The 27,466-nt window shown below is 46.2% G+C and overlaps 1 protein-coding gene across 4 annotated transcripts; it reads right to left on the bottom strand.

The window, feature by feature from the left end:
* Positions 1-3,193: 3,193 nt before the first annotated feature.
* MGST3 (microsomal glutathione S-transferase 3) lies at positions 3,194-26,721 on the bottom strand. 4 transcript variants are annotated; one of them, XM_021719076.1, is made up of 6 exons: positions 26,628-26,721; positions 8,877-9,000; positions 7,472-7,545; positions 6,850-6,911; positions 4,276-4,348; positions 3,194-3,445 (listed from the first exon to the last, which is right to left on the bottom strand). In XM_021719076.1, exons 2-6 carry the CDS (start codon positions 8,991-8,993, stop codon positions 3,346-3,348), a joined length of 426 nt encoding a protein of 141 aa, XP_021574751.1. In that variant the 5' UTR covers positions 8,994-9,000; positions 26,628-26,721; the 3' UTR covers positions 3,194-3,345. The 4 variants fall into 4 exon arrangements, with proteins under 4 accessions (XP_021574751.1, XP_008069277.1, XP_021574752.1 ...); XM_008071086.1 differs by having other exon boundaries at positions 6,854-6,911; XM_021719077.1 differs by having other exon boundaries at positions 4,276-4,341; positions 6,854-6,911.
* Between the last annotated feature and the right edge of the window lie 745 nt (positions 26,722-27,466).

Here is a 27,466-nt window from a genome sequence, read left to right as displayed (position 1 = left end):
AGGGGTTACTTTCTTGGACAGTGAGGATATAGAATATTTCCATCACGCCAGAAAGTTCTACTGGACAATGCTGCTTAAGGGGCAAAGAACTGAAAGACTGTTCCATTTTTGGTTAAGTCAGGAGAGCATCTTTGGAGGCAAGCGCTATATAGCTCGGAAGCCGGGCCAACTCTGGCTCCTTAGAACAAGATAACCGAACTGCCGGCTTTAGCTGAGCTCCACCAGCAGGTGGCGCCCGTGCCTCCTACACGGCAGGAGCAGGAGCCCAGCTTTGGCCGCGAGAGCCCCGGCAGGCACTGTGCATGCATCGTTTGACCTTCACGAGCTCTTTATAATATTTTCATTACCCCCAACTTTGAGCTGGGTAGACTGAGGCTTAGGAAGGCTAATAAAGTCACCCAAGGCTAATAAACACACAGCCACTGCAGGTAGGGATGTTTAAGGTTCAGTACGAGCCGGTTTGGTATTTATAGACTGGTTGGGTTCTCTAATTTTCACCCGTAGCAAAACTCAGAGTATGTTTCCCCAGAGAAATAAAGCGACTCTTTGGAACTTACACTGTCAATAGATGAGCAGTTGAGTAGAAGTACTTGTACCGTTTTTTTTTCTCCACAAGAGAAGGGGATTTAACAGAAACTAGCTTGTGAGATAGACAGGGTTATTCTCCATAGCCGCCATCTACCAGCTGGATTCTGCCAAGTCCTGGGGTTCCCTGGAAGCATTGGTAGTGTGGAACCAGGGAACTGACAAGGCACAGCTCTAGGGTCCGCACATCAACCACGACGCCCTTTATGGTCTGAGGTTCCTTGTAAAAAAAATTCATCTGAGCCCACTGGGCAGCAGCAAAATGACAGATCGGGATCACATGACAGATGCGCCTCGACTTATCACGGGACTGTGTTCAACTTACCACAGGGCTGTGTTCTGATAAACCCATCAGAAGTTGAAAATATCATAACCTGATACTACACTGATTACCCCCTGCCCACTGAACATCATAGCCTGGCCTGCTCTGCCTTACACGTGCCCAGAACACTTGCAGTAGCCTACAGCAGGGCAGAGTCGTCTAACACAAAGCCTATGTTGTCATAAAGTTCTGACTCTCATGTCATTTATTGAAGACTGAAAGTGAAAAGCAGAAGTGCCATCTGGGTACTCCAAGTGCCATTTCTGCTGGATGCACATTGCTTTCACACCATCGTAACTTCGAAAAATTAAGTCAAATTCTCCGAAGTTGGGGACTGCCCGTAGTTTGAAAAGTATGCCCGTTAAGACTTCAGACAAAGGGGAAAAGCCAGCTTCATCTATCTTCCCCACCCTGCCTCGCTGATGCCCATTATCGGTGCAACCAGGAAGGAAAGCTCAGCACATTTTCCAGCCTCTTTAGGTGCATTTCTCACAAAACAAAAACAGGCAATCTAGCTTATTATATGTTTTTTTTTTTTAGTTGGAATCTCAGTCTGTCGCCCAGGCTGGAGTGCAGTGGCATGCTCACGGCCACGGCAGCCTCGAGCTGGAGTCAGGCGATCCTTCTGCCTCAGCCTTCCAAGTAGCTGGAACTACAGGTGCGTGCTACCCCACCCAACTCATTTTTTGATTTATTGTAGAGACGAGGGTCTTACCAAGTTGCCCAGGCTGGTCTCATACCACTGACCTCAGGCAATCCTCTCACCTCAGCCTCCCAAAGTGCTGGGATTATCAGCGTCAGTCATTGCACCTGGCCTTACATTCTTAATTTTATCATCTTTTGAAGTCAGGACCAAAAACCCTGCCATTCATCACCACCATCATTTCATACAGGAACATTTCTTTTTTTTTTGAGAAACCAGGATTTATTGAGAGAACAGAAAAGCTCCCACCGTGGGAGGGGACCCGAAGGGGTTGCCCACATTTTTTTTCTTTATTTCGATAGCTTTAGGGGGCACAAATAGTTTTTAATCTGGGTTTTAAGCATTCTCATGACCCCTAAAGGAACATTTTAATGTAAAAAAAGAATACAAGGTAGAGCTTTATGTAAAACCGTTTTCGCTTTCCCTCCACTGGTGGAAATTTCTCATGAGTGAGCACCGGAACATGCACTGATCTGGCCCAGCCTCCACGTTAAAGGCCCCGAGAGCTGCAGTGGCCACTTGGCCACGGCTGGCATCTCCTGTGGCTGACCACGACACTCTACCCTGAGATGTCCATCTTTGGAACCTCAGCAACAGTGGCACAGTGGAAGGTGCATGGATTTCAGCGTCATGCCTAAGCTCAACTCCCACCTCTAATCCTCACAGGCCATTGAAATGTGGTAGTGCAACTGAAGGATTGATTTTTTGTTGTTGTTTCGTTTTACAAACTTAAATAGCCACATGTGGCTAATGGCTACCATATGGGACAGCACAGGTTTAGACACTGTATTTCTGTTAAGGTAGTTTATGGCCACATTAGTTTTCCAAGTAACTATTTTATTCTGCCAATTTGCACTGTTCTCTAAATCAATTAAAATCTTAAGTCTTTCTCGTTTGTGCCTGTGCAATCAGACCTTTGTATCTAAATGTAGAAAGTTATATTCGTCCCTGCTGAGTTTCGGCTTCTTACATTTAATCTATTTATTGCTTGAGTTTTTAAGTAATATAAACAATCTTCAATGGAGATTTAAAAAAAAATCCTTACTTTGTATGTGTGTTGGTGTCTTACTGTTACCCAGACTGGAGTGCAGTGGCATACTTAGGGGCCACCACAGCCTCGACCTCCTGGGCTCAGGCGATCCTTCCACCTTAGCCTCCCAAGTAGCTGGGACTACAGGTGCATGCCATGTCCAGCTAATTTTTTAAGTTTTTGGTAGAGACAAGGTCTCGCTATGTTGCCTAGGCTGGTCTTGAACTCTTGGGCTCAAGCGATCCTCCTGCCTTGGTCTCCCAAAGTGCTGGGATTATAGGTGTGAGCCTGACTTTACTATTCTAAGCATTGGTAGCAAGTGATAAGCTATTCTGACTAGAGCTAAAAGACTTTTCTTAATGTTTCATCACTGTGCCATAATTACAAACTTATCACGGCAATCAGTCTTTTTCTCAATTTGGCATATGACAGAAGCATCTGGTGGCGGGAGAGGACAGGTGCCCAACACTTGTGGCTCTTCTCTCATCTCTAGGAACAGGCCACTGATTTTAGATAGAGACTTAAAAAGAAGACAGTGATAAGAGTCAGGAGGTTTAAGTATGAGGCTGATGCCAGGCAAGTTTTTATTATATTTAGAAAAAAAGTGTAACTGGAAATAAAGGTAAGTCATTCAACACGAATGAGAGCTCTTAAACCCCTGTAATTCTTTAATGGCAGCACTTGGCCCCGCTGTGAAGGCCAGGCTTAATCCAGCCAAGATGCTGGAAGGCAGAGCACACAGTTGTGCCCATCAAGCCAATGAGGGCGATGGACCCCAGGGCGCCTCGGCTCCGCTTGCTGGGTTCTGCAAAAGAAGAGACACCCGGGTTATTCCCTTGTGGCATCTGGGGATGGGCATTCGACAGCCTGGCCTTGGAGGTTAACCCATTCCTTAGCCCGAAGCTGTCGACAAGTCAGACACTGCCACACCAAGTCATGTGTCACAAGAGTGTTGCTTGAACCTTAGAAAATTAGGGGGTATTAATTATAGCAACTTTGCTCTGGAACCTTTGGACTTCTTTCTCTCTCTCCCTCCCTTTCTTCTCTCTCTCTCTCTCTCTCTCTCTCTCTCTCTCTCTCTCTCGTCAGGGTCTCACTCTGTCATCCAGACTGGTGTGCAGTAGCACAATCACAGCTCACCATAGCCTCAAACTCCTGAGTTCAAGCAGTTCTCCCACCTCAGTCTTCTTAACAGCTGGGACTACAGGCATGCACCACCATGCCTCAGCTATTTCTTTGTATTTTTTGTAGAGAAGAGGTCTTGAACTCCTGGGATCCTCCTGTACTGGCCTTCCAAAGTGCTGGGATTACAGGTGTGAACCACTGCATCTGCCCCTAGACCCTTAATCTTTCTAAGTCTCAGTTTCCTTATCTGTAAAATGGGATGAAATCTCCATCATAGGAATGTAATGTTAAATAGCATACACAAGGTTCTTAAAATAGCAACTGGTACACAGAATATGCTCGATAAAAATAAGTTTTGTTACTATTCAAAGATTAGTAAAAAGAAGATGATAGATTTCCCCCAAAAATCAAGCTACTTCCCCTTTTCTTAAAGCCCAAGAAGAAAAACAAAGTAGCATAACACTTAACATTCTAAATTTGTTTTCTTGGCAGATGTCAATACATACTTACCTCCTGTGTAATAGCCATAAGCGTAAAGAACTCGTCCAATAATCCAGGCCAAGCCCAAGCCAGAAACTATACGCTAAGATAAAAGGGCTGTGTTAGTGTTTGTGTGAAAGAAACAGGCAGGGCTGATTACACAATGTGTGAGCAAAAGTTAATACTGTCATGAGTTTGTTAAACTGTTGCCCACCAAAATTAGGTAAATTATGTGTTTCAATCAGGAAAATCGAAGGTCTGTGATTCTGTGTTTCTGGAAGCTGCTCCCGGGACTGGGAGATGAGCACTGGCCTTCCCCTAGATGGGGTGGGGGGAGGGTGGGGCGGGTAGGGGGGGAGATGGATGGAATCCTCAGTTGTCTCAGGCGTCTCGGGGATCTTGTGCTGAGCAAGGGAAGGACAGGTGGGCCTGGGGGACTCGGGGCAGGCCAGAAGAGGAAGTGGACCCAGACTCAGGACTAGAGGAAGAGCTCGCTTGTCTCAACTGGGCCTCTGAGCGTGAAACTGACATGCCAGCAGCTTGCGCCTTGGGTTCTCCAGTGAAGTCACCCGCCAGCTGGGCCCCAGCAGGTGGTGCTGCTGGCTGTGCCTGGGGTGGGCCCCACGGGGATGAGTGGAGGAAGGGTGTCGTGACGTGAACCCCAGTACAGGTGGTCTTGGAGGGAAAAGTCTTGAGAAGAGTAGGAAAGATGGACATCCTCCTTTCTGGGTGCCACGCTGGGTGAGCCCCTTGGTCGGAAGGAGCAGGGGTTCCAAGCAGAGAGAGTGAGGCAGCTCTGCCAGCAGCAGGGTTGTCAGTGGGGTGAGGGGCCTGCGTCGGGGTTTTCGTTTGTTTGAGTTGGTTCTGGGTAAAACTAAAGATCAAGAGGAGGATGAACCAGCGGAAAATAGAAAGCCCCCCTTCCCCCCTTCCTGTCTCTCAAGTCTCTACCACAAGTTCTAGTCTCTGCCAGGCCTTCCTTTGCAATAATGTTGCCTGATGCCCAGCAGCCCAGAACAACAGGTATGCATTGTCCTCAGACTAGTTCTTATGAGTATTTTTAAGAACTAAGCACAAGGAATGGGATCCAGGGAAGTGGGACAGGAAAGGGAGGGGGGACACCAGGTGATGCCTGATTAGAGGCCTGAGCTTCTCAGACCAGCTAGTCTGGTCACCTGCTGGGAATGGGCTCTTGAGAGGCATCGGGAACAAACACCTTCCCCAAGAAATACAAGAGCAGATGATACTTCTTTGGAAAACACACAGGCCATCAAGGTGATGAACAAGAGGCATGCCATTCCGGCAGCTCAGTAACAAAAGCACAAGGCCACTGGGGTGCAGAGAGTTATAAAAGCCCTAGAGCCAGAAGGGAGAAGGGCCAGAATTTCAGTTAGAACTCCGTGCAGGGGATAATCTGGCATTGAAAAGAGAACACTTCTGAGCAAGGAAAGAGCCAAATGGCAACTCATAGGCACAGAGAAACTTGCTCTGTTGAGATGCTTTTTTTTTTTTTTTGGTGTCAGAGTCTCACTTTGTCACCCAGGCTGGAGTGCAGTGGCATGAACACGGCTTACCACAGCCTTGACCTCCTGGGCTCAGGTGATCTTTTTGCCTCAGCCTCTGGAGTAGCTGGGACTACAGCGGCACGCCACCATGCTACTAATTTTTTTGTAGAGAGGAGACTTTGCTAAGTTGCCCAGACTGGTCTCAAACTCATGGACTCAAGCAATCTGCCCGCCTAGGCCTCCAAAAGTGCTGGGATTACAGGCATGAGCCATGGCATCAGCCTAGATACATTTAAGTGCAGGCTAAACCTGTGGCCTATGGGGCTGTCTCTACTGCAGAGGCCTACACGGCAGGGGGTCTATGCCCCCACTGCTGTCCCTCCTTTCTGCCCCTTCTCACTCTTCTGGTCACCTCACTGCTCACCAGTCAGACCAGGCGGGTGCCTTCCGCAGGCCCTGCGCTTGGTCTTCTGCCTAGACATCTGGAGACACATGTAGCACCTGCGCCCTCACCTCCTTGGAGTTTTGCTAACTGTCACTGTTTCAACAAAGACCTCCTCCCTGGCCCCCTGTTGAAATTGTCCCCACTCCATATTTCCTTCTACCTTCTGTGCTTTGTTTTCTTCTGTGAATGTGCCACCTCCTATCCCACTCTGTGATTTACTGATGTTGCTTCTTGTCTGTGACCCCAACTAAAAGGTAAACTCTGTGAAACCAGGTGTCTATTTTGTTCACCACTGTAGCCTTAGATGGTGAGTACATGTTGGTGTGTGAATGAGTGGCTATGGGAAGCGAAAATGCTTCTGGACACGAAACTCTTGAGAGTCAGACAGACCTGAGTTCAAATTCTGATTCTTCTATTCTGTAGCTATCTGATCTTGTGAAGGTTAAATAGTATCCAAGAGGCTTTCCTTGTCTGAAAAAGTGAGGAAAAATCCCACCAACTTTAAAGAACTTTGTAAGAAATAACGAAATAAAATCCTTTTAAATCCGTGAGGCCTAGACACTGAAGGTGTTCATTAAATGTTTTATTCCTTCTTCCCTACCTGCTCATAGCTTAGTAAACGAACCCAAACAGATGAACACTTCCTGGAAAGACTTACCGGGTGGTACACGCCTCCAACAGCTAGAAAAAATAAGAAGGGAGGATATACCTCCAACCTGGAACAGACAGAAAGAAACTTTAAAAAAGTTCCCCGCTTAAGTCGCCTTTGTAGAACTCAAAGTCCTTTCCATACTTACTTGCCAAGTTGTAAACTTGGAAGTAAAAATAAACATTGACTGGAGGGAGATCTGGTCACTAATACCCACATGCTTTTTGCTCAGCTTGAGATTAGAGGTCACTCAGAAGATGCTGACCACACATCTAGAAAACTGGAGAGGGATGTCTTGGTGAGTTAGAGAGGGTTTCCTTGTGGAACATAAAACTTCTTCCTCCCTAGGGCTGGGAGATTCAACATTAGATGGGACATACTACAAATGCTGTAAAGGTAATGCCACAATAAAGACATTTTTGAAAAGATTATTCAGCAATCCCACCATTCTAATAACTCTTGTGTCTGCTTAATATTCAATCTGATCACATATATAATTCTGTCATGATACTTTTGATTGTCATCATCACTGTGACTCAACAAATACAGAGCGCTAAGGGCTGAGGAGTGGGACAGAAAACTCCCGCTCTGCAGATGTCTTTGGTGGCCAGCAGGGCCGACACTCACGTGTTCTGGTGGGCTCGCTGAATGCAGTTGAAGAGGTGCCCGTTTTCAGGGTCTGTGCTGTACATGGTAGGATACTGTTAAAACAAAGGCCGTGTTGATCAAATGGTCAAGAGTGGCATTCAGTGCTGAGAGTAAAAATCAACATTCAACATAATACACCCCAAAGCATCTCCTGTCATAACCTTGTTAAATGATTAATCGATTTCTGCTTAAATATTTACAATGACAAGGGTCTCAATCCTCAAAAGCAGATTCAATGTTTCTGTTAAATATCTAGTAGTGGCTGGGTGTGGTGGCTCATACCTGTATCCCAGCACTTGGTAGGATGAGGCGGGAGGATGACTTGAGCCCAGGAGTTTGAGACCAGCCTGGGCAACATAGTGAGACTTCATCTCTACAAAAAAAAATTTTAAAAATTAGCTGGGCACGTTTGGCACACACCTGTAGTCCCAGCTGATTGAGAGGCTGAGGTGGAAGGTCTGCCTGAGCCCAAGGAGGTCAAGGCTGTAGTGAGCTGTGATTTTGTCACTGCATTCCAGCCTGGGTGACAGAGTGAGACCCTAACTCAAAAAAACAAAAACAAAACAAAAAAACCAGTAGTGAGAATGTACGTCTGTGTTGTAGTTGCATAGGCTGTGCCAAACTCAGTGCTTTTCATTGATGTTATGCATCAGTGGCAGAGTTCAGATGCATTACAAAGATGCCATAGGGAAACAGCCTTCCCAAGAGGCATTCAATACCACATCCTTTTAAGATTTCCCTTATTGGATGAACAGAAATTACATGTAAGAATTTTAATGGAAGCATCCATTAGAAAGAAAAAAAAAGAAGCTAGATATGAAAACTTAAAATAAGGTCTCGTAATGGGAGCCTAATTACAAGTTGCTAAGCAGAAATAAGCATTTAAAATTGCTCACGAGGGACGACTTAATAATTATCACTTCTAGATCAGCTAGGACTAAAGGAAGTATTTAATGAACCACCTTCCTATGTCTTATGTCTAAGTCCAGGCTAACCTCAGCACCCCACATTTCTTTTCCATTTGGAAAACAAAGAAATCATCTAAGATATCATCTTTAAAGTGGCACACCAGGAAATGATGTTGCCATTTAATCCTCTGTAGCATACACGGTGACACTCTTCCTAGCAAATAGCTCCAGTCGAAAGCATACTGTGCTAATCACAGCATAGCTGGTGTTTCTACAGAAGAGACAAAGTCAGACAAGATGGGAACCACTCCTCAGCAGGTCCCAGATTTCTTGCCTCTCTCCTGCCCCAAACGAGCAGAACTGCTAATAGACACAGTCACGAAGCCGCTTCCCACCACCAGTTCCTCGCTTCTCCCTCCATACCTGAAAAGTTTTTGGACACGTCTACGACAGCCACGGCTTGTGTCTCCACTTACCTCCACCTTGTACTTCCTGCGGGCCTTGGAAACATTGATGGCCAGATGAGCCACCATGACAAAGCTGGCAGCACCAGTTAGAAGCACGAAACCGTATTCCTTAGAGAGGACGGCCATCTTGACTCTGGAAGAAAGAATACCACATTGAGACAGGTCCCACATGATGGCCATCAATCAGCATAAGGCCTGGGGACAAATGCATCCACACAGGTCAAAAAGCGATGTGGGTCAGTTCATTTCTAAGAGGTCATCAGAGATATTACCATATATAACAGAAGACACACAGAAAAGTGCACACTCATAGCATATTTTCTCTTTTGTGCCTGGGTTATCTTGATCAACATTATATTTATGAGATTTACTGATACCGCTACAGAAGTCACTGCTGTTGAATGATATAGCTGCCAAAAATCACATTTTTGAAAAAAGGATTTAACATCATCACAAACATGGAACAAACATGTTACATTAACATTAAATGACATGGAGGGAGAGAGGGAAGGAGGTGAGGGGGAGATGGGAGGTGGGAAAGAAGCAGGATCTGACACAGGATGTACACAGTGATGGCCAGGGCACGCTGTGAGGGCAGGGACCGTGAGGCCTTCCCTTGATCCCTGGGCATGTGCTAGTACAGCAGCGGGATCTCACGGACGGAAAGGCCCAGCTCAAGTACCCGAAAGGTAGAGCCTGGCCCCTGAGCCCAGGACGTGTTAGGTGGCTCCTGGGAACCCAGGGTGCCTGTCAAATCATCGCTTCAAAACTAGTCCCCCATAGTGTTCTGATATCCGTAACTTTTTTATTTATTTATTTTTTGAGTTGGAGTCTCACTCCGTCGCCCAGACTGGAGTGCAGTGGCCGCTCCCGGCCACTGCAGCCTCGACCTGCTGGGGTCCGGCCATCCTTCTGCCGCAGCCTTCCGAGTAGCTGGAACTACCGGCGCGCGCTACCATGCCCAGCTAATTTTCGATTTATTGTGGAGAGGAGGGCTCGCCAAGTTGCCCCGGCAGGTCTCGAACCTGCGGGCTCAGGCAATCCACTCACCTCAGCCTCCCAAAGTGCTGGGATTACAGGCTGAGCCACGGAGCCCGGCCTCTGTAGCTTATTTAAAACAAGGGTCTCATTCTGTCGCCCAGGCGAAGAGGTCTTGCTATGTTGCCTAGGCTGATTTTGAACTCCTGGACTCAAGTAATCCTCCCGTTTTGGCCTCCCAAAGTGCTGAGATTACAGGCGTGAGTCACTGTACCTGGCCCTGCAACTTATTTTTAAATGCACCCTCAAAAATGATGACATAGATCAATATAGCAAAATGTTAATTACAGATTCTAGGTGGTAGCTATACAGATGTTCAATGTACAAGTCTTTCCACTTTTCTGTGTTTGAAAATTTTTGTAATAAAATGTTTGGAGTACAAAATAATCCTAGCTCATTTTCCAGTGCTCAGCACTTCCAACTATCAAAGTGACTGTCCTGCCCCCAGGGAGAAGAGGAGGGGAGGAAGGAAGGGCACTGGGCATCAGGGAGAACAAAACCCAGCAGGCGGAAGGGAGGCCTGATGATCTCACGGTGATCAGTGCTACCCCTCTGACCTCCTTAAACTTTGACCCCCAGGTGGAAGAAGGCTTAGAGGATGGCAGGACCTGGAGGAGCAGCTGCTGTGCTTCCAAGAGATCTCTCATGATTGCCGGTCTGTGCAAGGTCGCTGCCAGCCAGTGTGTTCTGCGGTCAGCCTTAACACACCCACCCTTGACAACTGTCGGCTTCAATCTCTCCTGTAAACTAGGCGGCCTGCCCTGCTCCAAAACATCTAGTCATCTTTACGAAGCAACCACGGGGTGGTAACATCTCCGTCTTCCAAAGAGTGCCCAGAGGCTACGGAGTGCTCCCGGGGCCTAAAACAGAAAGCAGCAGAGCTGGGCTTCACTTGATTCCCACATCCCCTTTCAGTCCTCCTTGAAAATTTAGAGCTGAACTGACACTGGGGTCAGAGCACCTTTCTTAAATTGGGAGTTGAGGTGGGCACACGCCTCTGTTCTCTAAAAGTTTCCCTTAGCTCAGAAAATTGACATTTGGAGCCTAAACCCTGAAGATTTCCCCCTCTCCCCATGGTTCACAGTCATTTGGATCAGTTTCCCCTTCCTTGTTCACCCTGGGCTGCACTCTGGGATGTGCCCACTGCCCCACCCCCAAGGAGTGGGGACACAGACACTGAAGAGGGCTGGCCCATGACTCCTGATGCACACAGGGCCTGCAGCTCCTGCCTGGCTGCACGGCCGGAGAGCAAGGTCCCCTGCCTCATCCTCCTCCCAGGTTTAGAAAGTGTGAGAAGGAAGCTGCAACAGCTAGAAAAGCAAAAAACAGTGTGGAGCTCCTTGAAAATAAATAAAAACGACTGAGCCTTCAGCCTGTCCTTGAAGTTTGGGACAAACAGGCTGTTTAAAACGAAGCTGCCTGTCTCAGGACAATGCAAGCAAGCATATTCGCTCTAGGTCAAAGTTTGCAAGCCAGGAGAGTCAGCTTCAGACCCTCACCTTTGGACAGGATGCCGCTCCTGGTGGCGTGGGGGTTCCTTGTATTGGTGCAGCACTTTTCAGCTTGTTTTGATCTCCACAAAAGTCCCGCTGGCTCTATTTTACCACAAGGAAATGCAGGCTCAGGTGGATGAGGGCAGAGCGAAGGTCAGAGAGGTGCCCGAATTCATCCCCAAACACTCCAGCCAGCCCAGGGAAGACAGTGGGATTTGGTGGCCTCATGGTTGGCCTGTTTTCTGATTTGTAAGGGGGTGGGCAGGGAGGTGTCAAGACAAAGAAGGGCCTTTTGAGTAGATGTCTCATCTCTGTCACAGGCAGAAAACATTCAGGAATCACTGTGCTACAATCTACACTCAGAACCTACAATCAGAAACTAATATGCTCAGGTACTCCTGAGCACCTCTTTTAAAGCATGAATGCACCTGGGGAGGTATCACACCTTAGTGACATTACTCTCCCCCCACTCTATGGAGGTGATAGATACTGAGCCTGAATCTGGGTGGAGCCAGCAGAGCCAGGAGTAAGAAGTCCTTTTGAAGGGTAAATTCACAGTAAGGGGGACCCAGAGTCTGATGCCAGAGTAATGGTTTGCAAAGGACACACAATCAGTCATGGAGTGGGGAAGGCGGGTACCGTGCAGCAGGGGCTTGTCCTCCCTGATGCCCACCCCCCAGAGCCATGGGCACACCCTCACAGGTACAGAAGCAACAATAGGAAAGCTGCTCTGAGAGGGGCCGAAAGGCCTCCTGACACCTCACACTCCCCTCAAGTAAGAAGGTCACTTCACATGCAGTGATAGTCTGCACGGACAACAGGGCAGCCAGCAATGACAGCCACTAAGCTTCCATGAGGAAGGAACACTGTCTGGTATCTTCCATGTCAAGCATAGTGTGCATGCTCATAGGTGCTTGTGGAGTAAATGATTTGAGTTGCAACTCCAGGTGACCTTCAGAAATGACCCCCGCCGCTGCACACACACCTGACACAGTATCCATCATTGGGCACAGTGTCTGGTACGAAGTATGCACCTGACCAACTTAAGCCTCCTTTTCTTCTCTCAAAAGTACCTATCTACTGAAACCATGGAAAAAACTGGATGCATAAACTGCTCAAGAAAGAGAAATTCAGGACACAGAGAAGCACTCTGTCATCACAGCTGCTGAAACATAAATCCAGCATGGAGTGAAAAATGGTTATGGCTTGTCCTTTAAGGAAAGAATCGGCTGAGCTCAATGAAGGTTCCAAACAACAAAAAAACACAACTCTGCTAACTCCTTCTCTCCTGAGGACTCCAAGGCTGAGCGATGGGTGTTCCCACCCCTTAGAGGGTGGCCTTTGCACGTGTGGGTGTGTACCAGGCAGGGGACGCAGCTCAGTGCCCGGTGGCCACAGCCCCAGCAGCTGCAGTCACGCCCTGGTTGTAAGGGCCCCAGAGGTGGCAGATAGCTTCCAGAAACAAGCTGGGGGAACTGATAGCTGGCACACGCCCTCTCTCTGGCAGGAGCATGCATTTGAACTGTGCACCACATTTCATTGATTATATACCTGCTCTGTGTCACCACAGGTCCTTTTATGGACCCAACAAGATAAGAGTCTTGAGGGTGGGAACTCTGCTCTTGACTTTGTCTTCTACACAGCACTTGATGTACAACATAGTACAACAGTCCTTCCTGGGCTGAACTTTCAGTACAGGTGTGGATTACCTTGCAATTCATTTGGTTATATCACAGAATTTGCTAATCTCATGCAGTTTTCTGGGTTATTTAAGACCAGGCATATACATTAACATTTATGAGTTGAAATTCTCCATCATATACAGTCCGGCGCCGCATAATAACGTTTCAGTCACTGAAGTACTGATTGCATATCCATGGGTGGCCCCATAAGATTACAATGGAGTTGAGAATTCCTATTGCCTGGTGCATGGTGGCTACCCATGCCATTGTTTTTATCTATCTATCTATCTATCTGTCTATCTATTTATTTGAGTTGGTGTCTTACTCTTGTCACCCAGGGTGCAGTGGCATGCTCCCAGCCACCGCAACCGCAACCTGCTGGGCTCCAGCGATCCTTCCGCCTCAACCTTCCAAGTAGCTGGAACTACAGGCATGTGCCACCATGCCTGGCTAATTTTTTGATTTATTGTAGAGATGAGGTCTCACCGAGTTGCCCAGGCTGGTCTTGAACCTGTGATCTCAGGCAATCCTCTCGCCTCAGCCTCCCAAAGTGCTGGGATTACAGGCTGAGCCATCGCGCCTGGCTCACCCATGTCTTTGTAACATCGTAGTACAATGCATTACTCACATGTTTGTGGTGATGCTGGTGTAAATGAAGTCTAGCACATACACTTAGCTACAATACTTAATGTGGGATAATGATAATAAACAACTATGTAACTGGTTTATGCACTTGACATACTTTTTATCATTACTTTAGAGTGTACTCCTTCCATTAATATATTAAAAGGAATTAACTGTAAGACAGCTTCAAGCAGGTCCTTTAGGAGGTATTCCAGAAGAAGGTACTGCTATCATGGGAGACGACTGCTCCATGAGTGGTATTGCCTCTGAAGATCTTCCAGTGGGACAAGATGTGCAGGTAGAAGACAGATACTGATGATTCCGACCCAGTGTAGACCCAGGCAAATGTGTGTGTGTTGTAGTTTTTAACAAAAACGTCTGAAAAGTAAAACAAAGCAAGACAAACAAAAAAAACCTTAAAAATATAAAAAAGCTTACAGAATAAGGATATACAGAAATGTAATATTTTTGTATAGTGTACAATGTGTTTGTGTTTGAAGTGTTATTACAAAGGAACTAAGAAAGTAAAAAATAATTAAAAATTATTAAATAAAAAAGTTACATAGTAAGCTAAGATTTACTTAACTTATTGTTGAAGGAATTTTAAAAAATAAATGTAGTGTGGCCTAGGTATACAGTGTATATAAATTTGATCCAAGCATGGCAGGTCACACCTGTAATCCCAGCACCTTGGAAGATAAAGGTGGGGGTGTTGCTTGAGTCCAGGAGTTCGAGACCAGCCTGGGCAACATAGGGATACCTCATCTCTATGAAAAATTAGAAAGTCAGTCGGGCATGGGTGGCAGGCACCTGTAGTCCCAGTTGCTTGAAAGGCTGAGGTGGAAGAATTGCTTGAGCCCAGGAGGTCGAAGCTATGGTGAACTGTGATCATGTCACTGCACCCCAGCCTGGGCATCAGAATGAGATCTTGACTCAAAAAAAAAAAAAGGTCTACAACAGTGTACGGTAATCTCCTAGGCCTCACATTCACTCACCACTCACTCACTGACTTACCCAGGACAACTTCCAGTCCTGCAAGCTCCATTCGTGGTAAGTGCCCTATACAAATATACCATTTAAAAATCTTTTATACAGTGTTTTTACTACACCTTTTCTATGCTGACATGCAAATACTTCATTTTATTACAAGTGCTTACAGTATTTAGGGCAGTAAAAGGCTGTACAAGTTTACAGTCTAGGAGCAAGAGGCTACAGCATATAGCCTAGGTGTGTTGTGGGCTACACCACCTAAGTTTGTGTAAGTACACTCTGTGATTACGCAGTGATGAAATCACCTAATGCATTTCTCAGAATGTATCCCTGTTGTGAAACAGTACGACTGTAGTTAAAAGTGTCGACTTTGCACCGTTACACTTTTGGGGGAAGTACTCTGGAGGACAGCCTGGGAAGAGGCAATATTCTTTGCAATATTCATACCTTTTGGCTTACTAATCTACTAGAAATCCAACCTGAGGTGACAACCAGAAATGCAAACAAATTTGGCTCAGTAATATTTATAATGGCAAAACCAGAAATAGTACAGATGTCCGAGAACAGAGGGCCAGGTAAATAAGATAACGCACCCATACAGTGGAATATTATACAACTATTAAAATGGTGTGTACAAAAGTTAAAGATGTTAAAACAGGCTTAATACACAGCATGCTAAATTTTAAAAGTGTATATGTGGCATAATCTTGGCTTTCTCCATAATAGAAAAAATTAAGGAAGAAAATATCAAAATCACAAGCACAATTGTTTCTTGATGGCTACATTGTAGATTTTCCTTTGTACTTTTCCATAATTTCCAAAATGCACAAATACATGTTTTAAAAGTTATATAAAAAGTGGCTTGATGATAATTAGTCATTGAGAAGACGGAGGAACAACAGGTAGTGAGTTATGATGGGACTGGTAAGGACCAGATCTGACATCTGGGGTGAATCCTGTCACTTGTCTGTGACGTGCAGCCCTGCAGGTAAGAGTGAAGTTTCAGAACCGTTTTGTCTGGGTTTAGAACCTGGTTCGCACACCTCCTAGTTGAGTGTCCTTGAGAAAATTATTCAACACTTTTCAGCAGCCTCAGTATTCTCATTTGTTAAATGGAGAATACTGGTACCGACTCCACTCCAAAAGTTTGCTGTAAGGATTAAATGGAGACACTGCCTATAAACAGTCATGATGCCTGGCACACAGTAAGTACTCAATACACACTATATATTAGTTTACATAACACATGCAAATATTTTGTTAACCATCATCAACCCGATTCAATTATGAAAGGGGATGCTTGACTAAATGATAATGCGTATACATTTTAGAATTTAAAATTGCTGTTTTAAAATAGTAAAGCTCAGACCTACATACATGCCCCTCCTCTTCTGAACTCTCAGTCATGTTAAAATAGATTATGTACAACCTGGGCAACACAGTGAGACCCTGCCTCTACAAAAAAGCAGAACAAGAGTAAGCTTTGTAACACTATCTAATTTCTCTACAAAACGGGGAAAACACTACCTATGTATTTCACAGGGTGGCTTGCAGAATTAAGTGAGATAAACCACATATGTATGTGGAACGAACACTTCACACATGTTGGTCCAAATATGGAGGCATATTGTGTCTTGGTTCATTTTGTGTTGCTATGAAGGAATACCCAAGGCTGGGTAATGTGTGGAGAAGAGAGGTTTATTCGGCTCACAGTTCTGTAGGCTGTAAGAGCTCTGCATGGCACCAGCATTTGAGGTGAGGGCCTCAGGTTGCTTCTACTCCTGGCAGAAGACAATGGGGGTCACAGGGCAGGAGAGGAAGCAAGAGCGAGAGGGAGGTGCCAGGTTCTTCTTAACCATCAGCTCCTGTGGTAATTAGCAGCTTGAGATCTTACTCACTATCTTGCCCCACCCTAGGGAGGGCATGAATCTATTTATGAGAGATCTGCCCTCATGACCCAAACACCCATCATTAGGCCCCACCTCCAACACTGTGGATCAAATTTCAACATGAGGCTTGGAGGGCTCAAACACCTGAATGATAGCAAACTATAAATACTGGTAAGTGTATGTGTCTGTCCATAGACCTGACTGTTCTTAAGTGAGGAGATACTGAGTTTTCTAGAAATCAGTATACTCTGACTTAGACATTAGCTCTGATACTATTTAAAATGATTCAAATTTAGCAAAAGGCTGGTCTACTCCTGATCAATCCTCAGGAGCCATGGGCTCTGCCTTTGAATGGCTGCACCTTTGTTTCTCACTTGTCAGTTAGCTACTATAACATGCACTTGAACACTGATCCATGAATATAGTACACATCTCCAAATGGGTTGTATGTTCTTGGAAAACAGAGAACATGTCTCCTATGATACTTTTTATAGTTACTTGCACAAAGACAGAAACTCAGTAGAGTGCTGTAGTTCTATATTCTAGGTCAGTGGCTCTCAAATTTCAGTGGCATCAAAATCACCTGGAGGATTTGTTAAACCCTGACTCAGTAGTCCTAGGTAGGCCTGATAATTTCCATTTCTAGCAAGTTCCTAGGAGATGTTGAGGATTCTGGTGAGGGACCACAACTTAAGAGCCACCGTTTTGAGCAAAAACAAAATGTGCAGGAGGTACTGATTTTATCTGATTCAAAACTGGAGGCATAGTCTTGCCTTGGTGATCTGTATTCTACCAACATCCCTGGAGGCTCCTGAGGTACTCCTGGACCATCCAAGAGAACAGAACGGGGCCGATGAGATGAGAAGCTGTTGTGCAGAGAAAGCTCCGGTGGAGCCCATCACAATTACACACTAAGGGTGTGCCCACCAGAAGACTGCTTTTCTCTTTGGCTTTCACAAAGGCTCAAGACAAAACAAACCAAGTAGGCAAGACAGGTATTAACGGAGACTTTACCGGTGAGCCTAACCTGTGACAATGACTGTGTTCCCAGGTCTTTATTCATGGTCATGGTCACTCACCAGACCAAATTTTCCCACTAGTCAAGCTAATCAGAGTTCTAGGCTCTCCATCCTTCAAAAGTGATGCCCACTGTGCTACAGATGACCTCTCTGGAAGCATCACTTCTGATACCATGGAGTAAGCGTGCCTCAGATTCTGAACAATCACAGGACTTCAAATAAAAGGTCCACGTGAGGATTTAATGGAACCTCCAACTTCTAACTTCTCAGGAAATTTTCATCCCATATGGCCAAAACAGCCAAATGTTAAATGTCACCACCACATATTTAACACTAATTGTAAGATCTAGCACACAGAGAGTGCTTCTTATGTGCCAGGCACTGTACTAGACTGTAGATAAATTACCACTCTTAATCCTCACAATTCCACGTGGTACTTACTGTTATCGTCCCCATTCTACAGATGAGAAAACCAAAGCAAAGAGGAGCTCAGTAGTGTGCCGAAGGTCCCACAGTGGGTGAGTACAGAGCTGGGGTCTGAAGGCAGGCAGACTGACACCAGTGTCCATGCTCTTTGCCACTAAACCACACTGCTTGGTTTGCCCCTCACCCAGGCATTAAATGAAATGACCGCTCTCCCAGCTTTGGAAGCCCTGAGGAGAAAGCCCTGCAACATCCCTTCCAGGGTGAGCCCACTCCACACTGGACTTCTGTTCCAGAAACAGAAGCGGGCACAAGAGCCCAGGAAGGGACAGCCAGATCCAGGGTCTCTGAAATACTTTACCTACAGGATCATATCACCTGCAAAGAAGGTTTCATTTCTTCCTTTTCAATATGGATGCCTTTTTTATTCTTTTCTTGATTGATTGTCCTGGCTAGAACCAATACAGTGTTGACTGAAAGTGGCCAGAGCAGATATCCTTGACTTGTTCCGTACCATAGAGGGGAAGCATTCAGTCTTTCACCATTAAATACAATGTTAGTGTTAGATTTTCATAGATGCCCATTTTGAGAATATTTTAGAAACTTAATTATTTCTAAAATCAACAACAATTCTATTTGCAACTTTAACTTTTTTTTTTTTTTTTGAGTTGGAGTCTCACTCTGTCGCCCAGGCTGGAGTGCAGTGGCATGCTCACGACCACCGCAGACTCGACCTGCTGGGTTCAGGTGATCCTTCCACCTCAGCCTTCTAAGAAGCTGGAACTACAGGCATGCGTCACTGCACCTGGCTTATTTTTTTTTATTTATTGTAGATATGCAGTCTTGCCAAGTTGCTCAGGTTGGTCTCGAACTGGTGGGCTCAGGCAATTCTTTCACTTTGGCCTCCCAAAGTGCTGGGATTATAGGCATGAGCCACCATACCCAGCCTAAATTTATTTATTTAAAGGGAGAAAGGATGGAAGGAAGGAAGGAAGGGAAGGGAAGGGAAGGAAAGTGTTTTAGGGAGATTTCTTTGGAAGCAGTGGGAAGACACACAGAACCTTAGACTGAAGGCATCATTTTATTTTATTTTATTTTTTGAGTTGGAGTCTCACTCTGTTGCCCAGGCTGGAGTGCAGCGGCACGAACATGGCTCACCACAGTCTCGATCTTCTGGGCTCAGGCGATTCTTCTGCCTCAGTCTCCTGAGTAGCTGGGACTATAGGCACACAACACCATGCCTGACTAATTTTTTTATTTTTTATAGAGAAAAGTTCTTGCTATGTTGACTAAATTGATCTCGAGGTCCTGGGCTCAAGCATTTCTCCTGCCTGGGTCTCTCAAATTGCTGGGATTACAGGTGTGAGTCACTACACCCAGCCTACCTGCAACTTTTTAATTTATCAATAAATTGCTTGCCAAACATGATTTGTTTTGAGGACAAGTTGGGGTACAGGATGTGGAGCAGCAGAAAAGCCCTAGGCCATGGTGGGTTTCTAGAAGAACAGGTGACCACATGCTCTGGTAACCAGAAAGGCCTCAAGGTCTGGAAGTGAGGAGCAGAACAGCACTGAGGGCAGCCCCACTCAGCATAACCAGAGTCAGTGGATACCCAGTGGGTTTTAAGTAAGTGACAAAGTTACATTGCATAATGGATCAAACTTGGGCTTAAAATGAGACAGTGTTGGTCTAACGCTCCATTCCACTACTTGAGTTAGCAATGTAGGGTTTCCTTATGATACAGGCACTCACTTCCAGAAATTTCAGAGTCTCCTGGGAATATAACAATTTTAGTGCCCAAGTTTCACTCAACCTTTTCTCTCACCCCTGCTTCTGGCACCATCGGCCTTATCTCAGTGAGGCAGTGTCCTTTACTCACAGCAAAGTTTACCCAGAAAACTTCCTGAACTGCATTCAGTGGGGCAATCCTGGGGTATTTACTCAAGTGCCTCTTGACTCCTCGAAAGAATTCCCCAGGGCACAATCAGTGTTGCACAAACGGAACAAAGGTTCAGCTTTATGGACTTGGGCCCTTGCCTCAAATAATATATCACTTCTGAGTCATGAAATTACACCTCCTTTTCTTTTAGTACATGACAATTGATCAGATTTTTAAGGGACAGACTTTGCTTTTCAGCTCTCTCTTTGCTCCCAAACATAATTCAGCTTGCAATGGTGACCTCTACTTCTGTTTGCAAAATTATTCTCCTTAAATTGTACTGCAATTTCTCAGGAGCTTTTTTTGTTTTGTTTTAACTCATCCAGGAATGAAACAATGGGAAAACATTCACAGATCAACCTGGAGCCCTTCCCCAATGTTTCAACAAAATCTTCATTTGGCCAGGTACAGTAGCTCCCACCTGTAATCCCAGCATTTTGGGAGGCTGAGGTGGAAAGATTGCTTGAGACCAGGAGTTCAAGACCAACCTGGGCCATACAGGGAGACCTCATCTTTACAAAAAATTTAAAAAACTAGCTGGGTGTGGTGGTGTGCACCTATAGTCCCAACTGCTTGGGAGGCTAAAGCAGAAGGATTGCTTGAGCCAGGAAGTCTAGGCTGCAATGAGCCATGGTCATGCTACCACACTCCAGTGTGGATGACAGAGTGAGACCCTGACTCAAAAAAACCCCCAGAAAACCTCACTTGGCTGCCTGTACTATTAATCCAATTTCCCTTACATGGAGTACCTTATTTCGCATGGCAAAAATCAACATTTTAATGACAATAGCATGTGAAGAGGGTAACTTAAAAGGCTGGTTTGATTATATCAAAAGGACTTCCCTGAGGATGACTCAGAACCCTCTGAGGTGGCACCAAGGGGTCCACTTGGCTCACCTAAAGCTCCTCTGGATGGCTGCCCAACTTCTCTTCTGCCTCTAGGTGTTTCCACAAAGAAACAGGCCTCAAAATTATCTCTAGACAGAGCAGCTGACCCTCCTGAGCCCAAACTAAGCTCACTGGAGAAATGAAAGAGCCTGGTGCGGGGGAAGAGAGGGGAGAAGAACATAAAGGTAATTCTCTTGATCGTTATACAGTGGAGACATGTGTGGCAACATCACACTGTGCTGCCCAGTTATTATGAGCCAACTAAACACAAAACAGAACTTAAAAAACGAATTCTGTTTCTATGATAGGAGAGAAAAAGGAGAGCTATGAAATTTCTTTGGGTTTATCCTACATTTCATTTTTTAATTTTAATTTTATTTTTTTGAGTTGGAGTCTCACTCTGTCGCCCAGGCTGGAGTGCAGGGGCATTGTCCCAGCCACCGCAGCCTCGACCTGCTGGGCTCCAGCAATCCTTCCACCTCAGCCTTCCAAGTAGCTGGAACTATAGGCGCGCGCTACCACGCCTGGCTAATTTTTTGATTTATTGTAGAGATGAGGTCTCGCCAAGTTGGCCAGGCGGGTCTCGAACCCACGGGCTCAGGCAATCCACTCACCTCAGCCTCCCAAAGCGTGGGATTACAGGCTGAGCCACCAAGCCCAGCTCATCCTACATTTTAAAAATGCCAGTTCTGACCCCCTTCTACATTACACAGATGATACAGTCTGTTTCGGTGTCAAACCTTCACATGACTGCCCGATGGAAAAGACATTTAAGAGAAGGACTAAAAACCAAGGTGATGAAAAGTAGTGATTCCCCCGCAATTGCATTGTGTGATCAGTAGATAGTTCCCCAAAGGCTAAGAACAAAAAGTCAGTTGGAAAAAAAATAGTATTTTTGCCTGGCATTTGGCTATTAGTTCAAATGAGGGAAACAGCAGCAGGCAAGTCATAAAGTCGGTCACTTCATATTCTTCAGATCCCCATCAATGCTGCTGGCAAATTATTCCGAAAGTGGAGCTAGCTATAAGTTAGGAGGATGGAAGATCTGTCCCTTTGGGAGAGAAATGGGTTATCATTCAAATATATACAGCTGTATAGCTAAATCGCCATAGCTTGGTCATCATAAGATATTCAAGTTTCAGATGTTGTTTTTCTTCCAACACTTTGGTGGATTGTCAGTACTGAAAACAATGGCTTAATACATCACTGCACTGGCCAGGCCTGGGGGAGGGAAGATGGATATCTCGTTCAAGTCTAACTGAAGGGTTCTGAGTTATAGGGCACAAGCCTGCATAATACAAACTCTGAGAAGGTCATGTAAGCAGATCACCTGCTTGCTTCTACTCCGGAGCTTGATTTCTGTGTAACAAGGCAATAAACACACATGTCTGAATGGAACTAAGTCTTCTCTGGGAAAAATGGGTAATTCCACTCTTCAGAAATTGAAGAATACTAGATTTGTAAGAAAACAGAAAAAAACCCCAGGCTCCCCTGAGGATGTGATGACACTTCCCCACAGAATCTTGATGCCCAAGGCTCCACGGGAGGGTGTCACTGGATGCCTATCCAGAAGTCATGGACTTTGCTAGACCACCTGGGTGGAGACTTTCAAGAGATGTGATCCCAGGGTCAGCCCACAGGATGCTTCCCGTGGTCAGAAGGCAACAAACTCCAAGGGCAGAAATGAGAATGGGGAGAAGCCATGGGATACAGAAGGACGGCATTTCATAGTACATTAAATGAAGTTGATGTGATACATTCAGTGTAGGAGAAAACATTTTACCCACATAGACTGCTTGTCAAATCTATGACCACTACCTTCTTTAGGATTTTCTCAGAATGATTCCTTCCTGTTTTCATCCTTTACTGAATGCCGTGCCGCACCTGAGGTGTAGGGCTACAATGGTGAGCATGGCTGAGAAGGAAGGTCCAGCCCCCCGGAACACATGGTCCTGTGTATGTATACAGAGGAGCCAATAACACAGGACAGACAAAACATGGGAGGGTATCAGATTGGGACAAAGGGTCCGAAGGACATAAACAGTGATGCATAAAAGAGAACACCGGTAAAGAAAACAGCACGTGCAGACTGGGCCCAGTGGCTCATGCCTGTAATCCCAGCACTTTGGGAGACTGAGGCAGGAGGATCTCTTGAGTCCAGGAGTTCAAGAGCAGCGTGAGCAAACATAGTGAGAACTTGTCTTTACACAAATTTTTAAAAATTATCCAGGCATGGTGGTGCATGCCTCAGGTCCCAGCTACTTGGGAGGCTGAGGTGGAAGGATCGCCTGAGCCCAGGAGGTCGAGGCTACAGTGAGCCATGATCATGCCACTGTACTCCAGCCTAGATAACAGAGTGAAACCTTGACTCAAAAAACAAAAACAAAACCAGCAAGTGCAAAGACCTGGAGATAGGGAAGGGCTTGACTCGCATGAGGAAGAGAAAGGAGACCAGTGTGTCTGAAGGGTAGTGACATAGACTAGATGAAGAGTAGTATAAGACATCAGCTCTTGTTCCTTATTATTAGCATGCATATTATTTAGTAGGGGTTGAATCCTGTTCTAAGCAGTTCATCAATATTAACTCATTTAGATTCTAGCGGCATCCCTATGGTATATTATTAATTTTATTTTGCAGAGGAAGAAACGGAACATCAGAAAGGTTAAATAATTGGCCTGAGGTCACACAGCTATCACAGAGCAAAGCCTGAATTCCCATACCTCAGACAGTCTGGCTCCAGTCTATGCTCTCAACCCTTGGCTATATTGTCTCTCAGTGAGGTGGAAGACCAAGTATGACCACACCTGACATCTTTTGAAACATTGCTACCTTCCCAGACCCTCTCCTGAGCATTAAATATATTACCAAAAAGAGAGCTAATAATTCACTTCAAGTCTGCTACTGAATAAAGCCTGAGATGTTTCTAACTGGAAGAAAAAAAACAAAAACCCAAAAAACTTGGGAAAGGTCCAGAAAAGAAAAATTTTCTTTCAAATGAGGGTCAGACTGCAGTATGACAAAGGAAGTAGAGATTACAGGAAGGAACAATTTCCTCCAATCTTTCAGGCATATAGGCTTGTGAGGAGCAAAGTAACAGAAATTGGTACTACATATTTACAGCATGACTCCCATATACTTGTCCCTTAATTAACATTACACAGGAACCTAGAGTCATCAGAAAACCAAGAGATGACTTCCAGAAGGAACAGAAAACAAAAAACACAAAACTCAAATGTGTCACATCATTTAAGTTTTCTATTACAAGAAATATAGGCAGATTGTAGTTAGTTATTAGCAGCTGCTGAATCCATTAATGTACCAGCCACTCCAAAGAAAGGAAACACTAGGTTGCTGGCTTTTGTCTAAAACAGGAGTTTGACCTTGTCATAGCACCACCATTCGCATTTTTTAAGCTGGATAAGTAATATATCACTTATCATTATTATTTATTTTTTAAAGAGTAGACTGAGGCACAAAAATCTTAGAGCTCAAGTTCTAATTAATGAAAAGGTCAACTCTAGAAAGAACCCAGAGGGGTGACAAGACGATCTATGATCCCAAATGCTGAAAACCTTAAAGGCATTTGCAAATGCATTTGAAACATAGTACAGTTTTCCTGTTACTTTTCTTAGTCTGAAATTTTGTTTTATATAGCAATAACTCACCTAATGCTAGCTGCTAAGTTCTTCTTGTTGAGGAGGATGGCACGCTCACAGGAGTATTAGTAAATTCATCAACAAAATCAGTAGCGATATAATATTCTAGACAAAACTGCTTTAAAGTGCTAAATGAGCTGGGCTCAGTGGCTCAGTCTGTAATCCCAGCACTTTGGGAGGCCGAGGTGAGTGGACTGTCTGAGCCCACGGGTTCGAGACCCACTGGGGCAACTTGGCAAGACCTCATCTCTACAATAAATCAAAATGAGCCAGGAGTGGTAGCGTGCGCCTGTAGTCCCAGTTGCTTGGAAGGTTGAGGCAGAAGGATTGCTGGAACCCAGCAGGTCAAGGCTGTGGTGGCCGGGAGCGGCCACTGTACTCCAGTCTGGGCGACAGAGTGAGACTCCAACTCAAATAAATAAATAAATAAAGTGCTAAATGCTTCATGGTATCTATGGTTCATGGCCAATAATGCTATTCTGAATACAGATTCAGAATATTTAAGCATAAACATAGGGCACACAGCCGGGTGTGCAGCAGGCACTAAATTACTTTGGATACATTGATTTGACCTCGGCCTCACTATAGACTCTCCTGGGGCTTCTTGGCATTTCTCTGGATAATGGGCAAAGTCCTTCTTTTGGGTAAGTTCCTGCCTTTCAGAATTGTGTCTCCTCAGAACTCTAGGCCAACACGAGGAAGTCTATATAAAGGGGAAGACTGCCCTTCTTTAGTTTTGTTCCTTAATCTAAGGAGGCCCCACCAAGTGCAGCTTCTATGGCTGGCCACAGTATCTCCACGTTTTATATATAGTAACATTGGTTAAAAAAAAATCACTTGACAAAGTTTTCTATTTCTGTAACATTGTGTCAGGAGTGAAGCTTAGCAGCGTGTCTTCCCAGGGGTGAAAGCATTTGTTTGGATTTTAGATGTTAGTTGTAACTCCTTTGTTAAATTTAACTCCTGTGAGAATAAACATTCTTCGTCTTCTAACTCACTGTGCTCTCTGAATTCACTGAAACAACAACCTTGACTAATAACCTTGGGTGATTCCCAGAAACAGCAGGCTGCAGGTGATCTATAGGTATCTCCTGGCTCCAGTTTCTACCCACAAGCAATCTGAAATCTGCAGCAACAATCCCGCATGGCCACACCTAGGCCCACAGCATACATCTGCAGAGCGGGAAGCGGCCTTCCCCTCTAGGACACCTCCTGTCCTCAGCTAAGCTATGAAAGCTCCAGCCCTCGCAGCTTCCTGCCTACCCACCCACGCGCTCTGCTATTCCTTTACCACCTTTCCCACACTCACTTTTCCGGACGCTACAATGTAGCTCGTAAACACGTGACTCCCTAGGAAAGTATTAGCAGAAGACACATCTTGGGGGAATGACTCACTAAGCAGTCTCCAGACCCGTCCACCACCCTGCAGCTGCCCCGCCGCCGTGCCCTGGGCTGCCACACCAGATAAAGAAGGACATTTTCGGAAAACCAAGGAATATTCCCCCACCCTCCCGGAGGCGTCTGCTGCTCTAAGTAGGAAACGACCCACTTACAGGTTCCAATACAAATGGACAAACGTTTCCATGAGGCAGGAAGAAAACAAACACAATTGCTCCGAGGCTCTCCCGACGGTCCCTAGCAACACATCCGCATCCGCAGCGGGCGCAGCGCTCGCAGGCCACTTTCGAAAGCCGTGTTAGACCAGGCCTGCATGGCCAGCTGCAGTCTCCCGCTCGCCCATCCTCTGCACCAGCGGCGCAGCTGGCAAGGTCAGGTGTGCTCTGGAAGGAAGAGGGAAGCCTTGGGCTACACAGCCCGGGAAGAGGAAAGGAAGAACCGAGGAGGGATTGACCTTGAGAATCTCCCCGAGGTATAGACAGCGAGGCGAGACCTCGCTCAGACGCCCCAAACCTATTCCATCAGGGAGAGGATGCAGGGCAGGTGAAGAGCAAAGAGGATGGCCCGGCAGAGCTCCAATCTGCTGATACTGGGAAGAACAGTTAGAGAAATAGTCCTACTCAGCTCAGAGCGGCTGAAATACGGGCAGTGCCCAGCACAGGAGCCGAAATGCCCCCGAAAGGCCGGTGCTCCTTGCTGTCCGCAGATGCTATTACTCACCTGGATCACCTTCGCGTGGCTGGTGCAAAGGCTGGTGCAGACCGGAGCTGCGCGGCGCAGGGTGGGTGCCTCGGGCAGGGAGGGGCTGGGCTGGCCCGGAGCCGGCCCGCCCCTGGCCGGGCACCGTGGCCACGCCCCCAGGGTGGGGCTCCCGGAGCGGGAAGAGGCGTGCTTTCTAAGTGCCAACTCTGGGTCTCGGGTTAGAGGGCGGAGAGTGAATTTTCTTCCTGCTCATGGTCGTCCACAGAGTTACCCCTCTTGTGCCCAGATCCACATATCTACTGCCCTCACGTGCCCTCGTGGCCGCCTACAAAAATTGTGCCAGGCAGTTCATACTCCTCGGATTGGGTTTGTAAAATAACGGCGCGTTGATAAGTTTTTCCCAGCAGAGCCACCGTAGCCTGGTTTTTGGCGCTCCTCGTGGAGGGCCAGGCACAGGCTCGCATGGCGCGTGCGCGGAAGCACGAGCTCCCAGAGGGCTGCGTTCCGGAGTCGCGTGGCGGGACGCGGGAGGCGCGCGGTGTCTCAGTTTGCTGCACTCATTAAGTGGAAGGCTTTAGGGCTGTCGGGCCTGGGAGTTTCCCTTGCTAATGCGGTACCTACTGTTGATTTGCCGAGAGCCGGATCCGAGCCCTGCGCGCGTGCGGGGCCGCCCCCGCCCGCGCCCGCGCCTACGCCCTCTGCGCGCCGGCTCGCTGGATCCCGGACTCTCCGGGACCGCAGCGACCTTTGAAAGTGAGCATGTGCTCCACCTGCGCCCGCGACTGGGCTGTGGGGTGGGAAGGCCTTGGGTGAGTACAGGAGTAGAACTTGCTTCTAGGCGATGTGAGAGGCATAGG

Source organism: Carlito syrichta, unplaced genomic scaffold (genome assembly GCF_000164805.1).
Source record: "Carlito syrichta isolate Samal-C Ts95f unplaced genomic scaffold, Tarsius_syrichta-2.0.1 Scaffold314112, whole genome shotgun sequence".
Lineage (NCBI taxonomy): Eukaryota > Metazoa > Chordata > Mammalia > Primates > Tarsiidae > Carlito > Carlito syrichta.
This window is presented reverse-complemented; position numbering and strand designations above follow the sequence as displayed.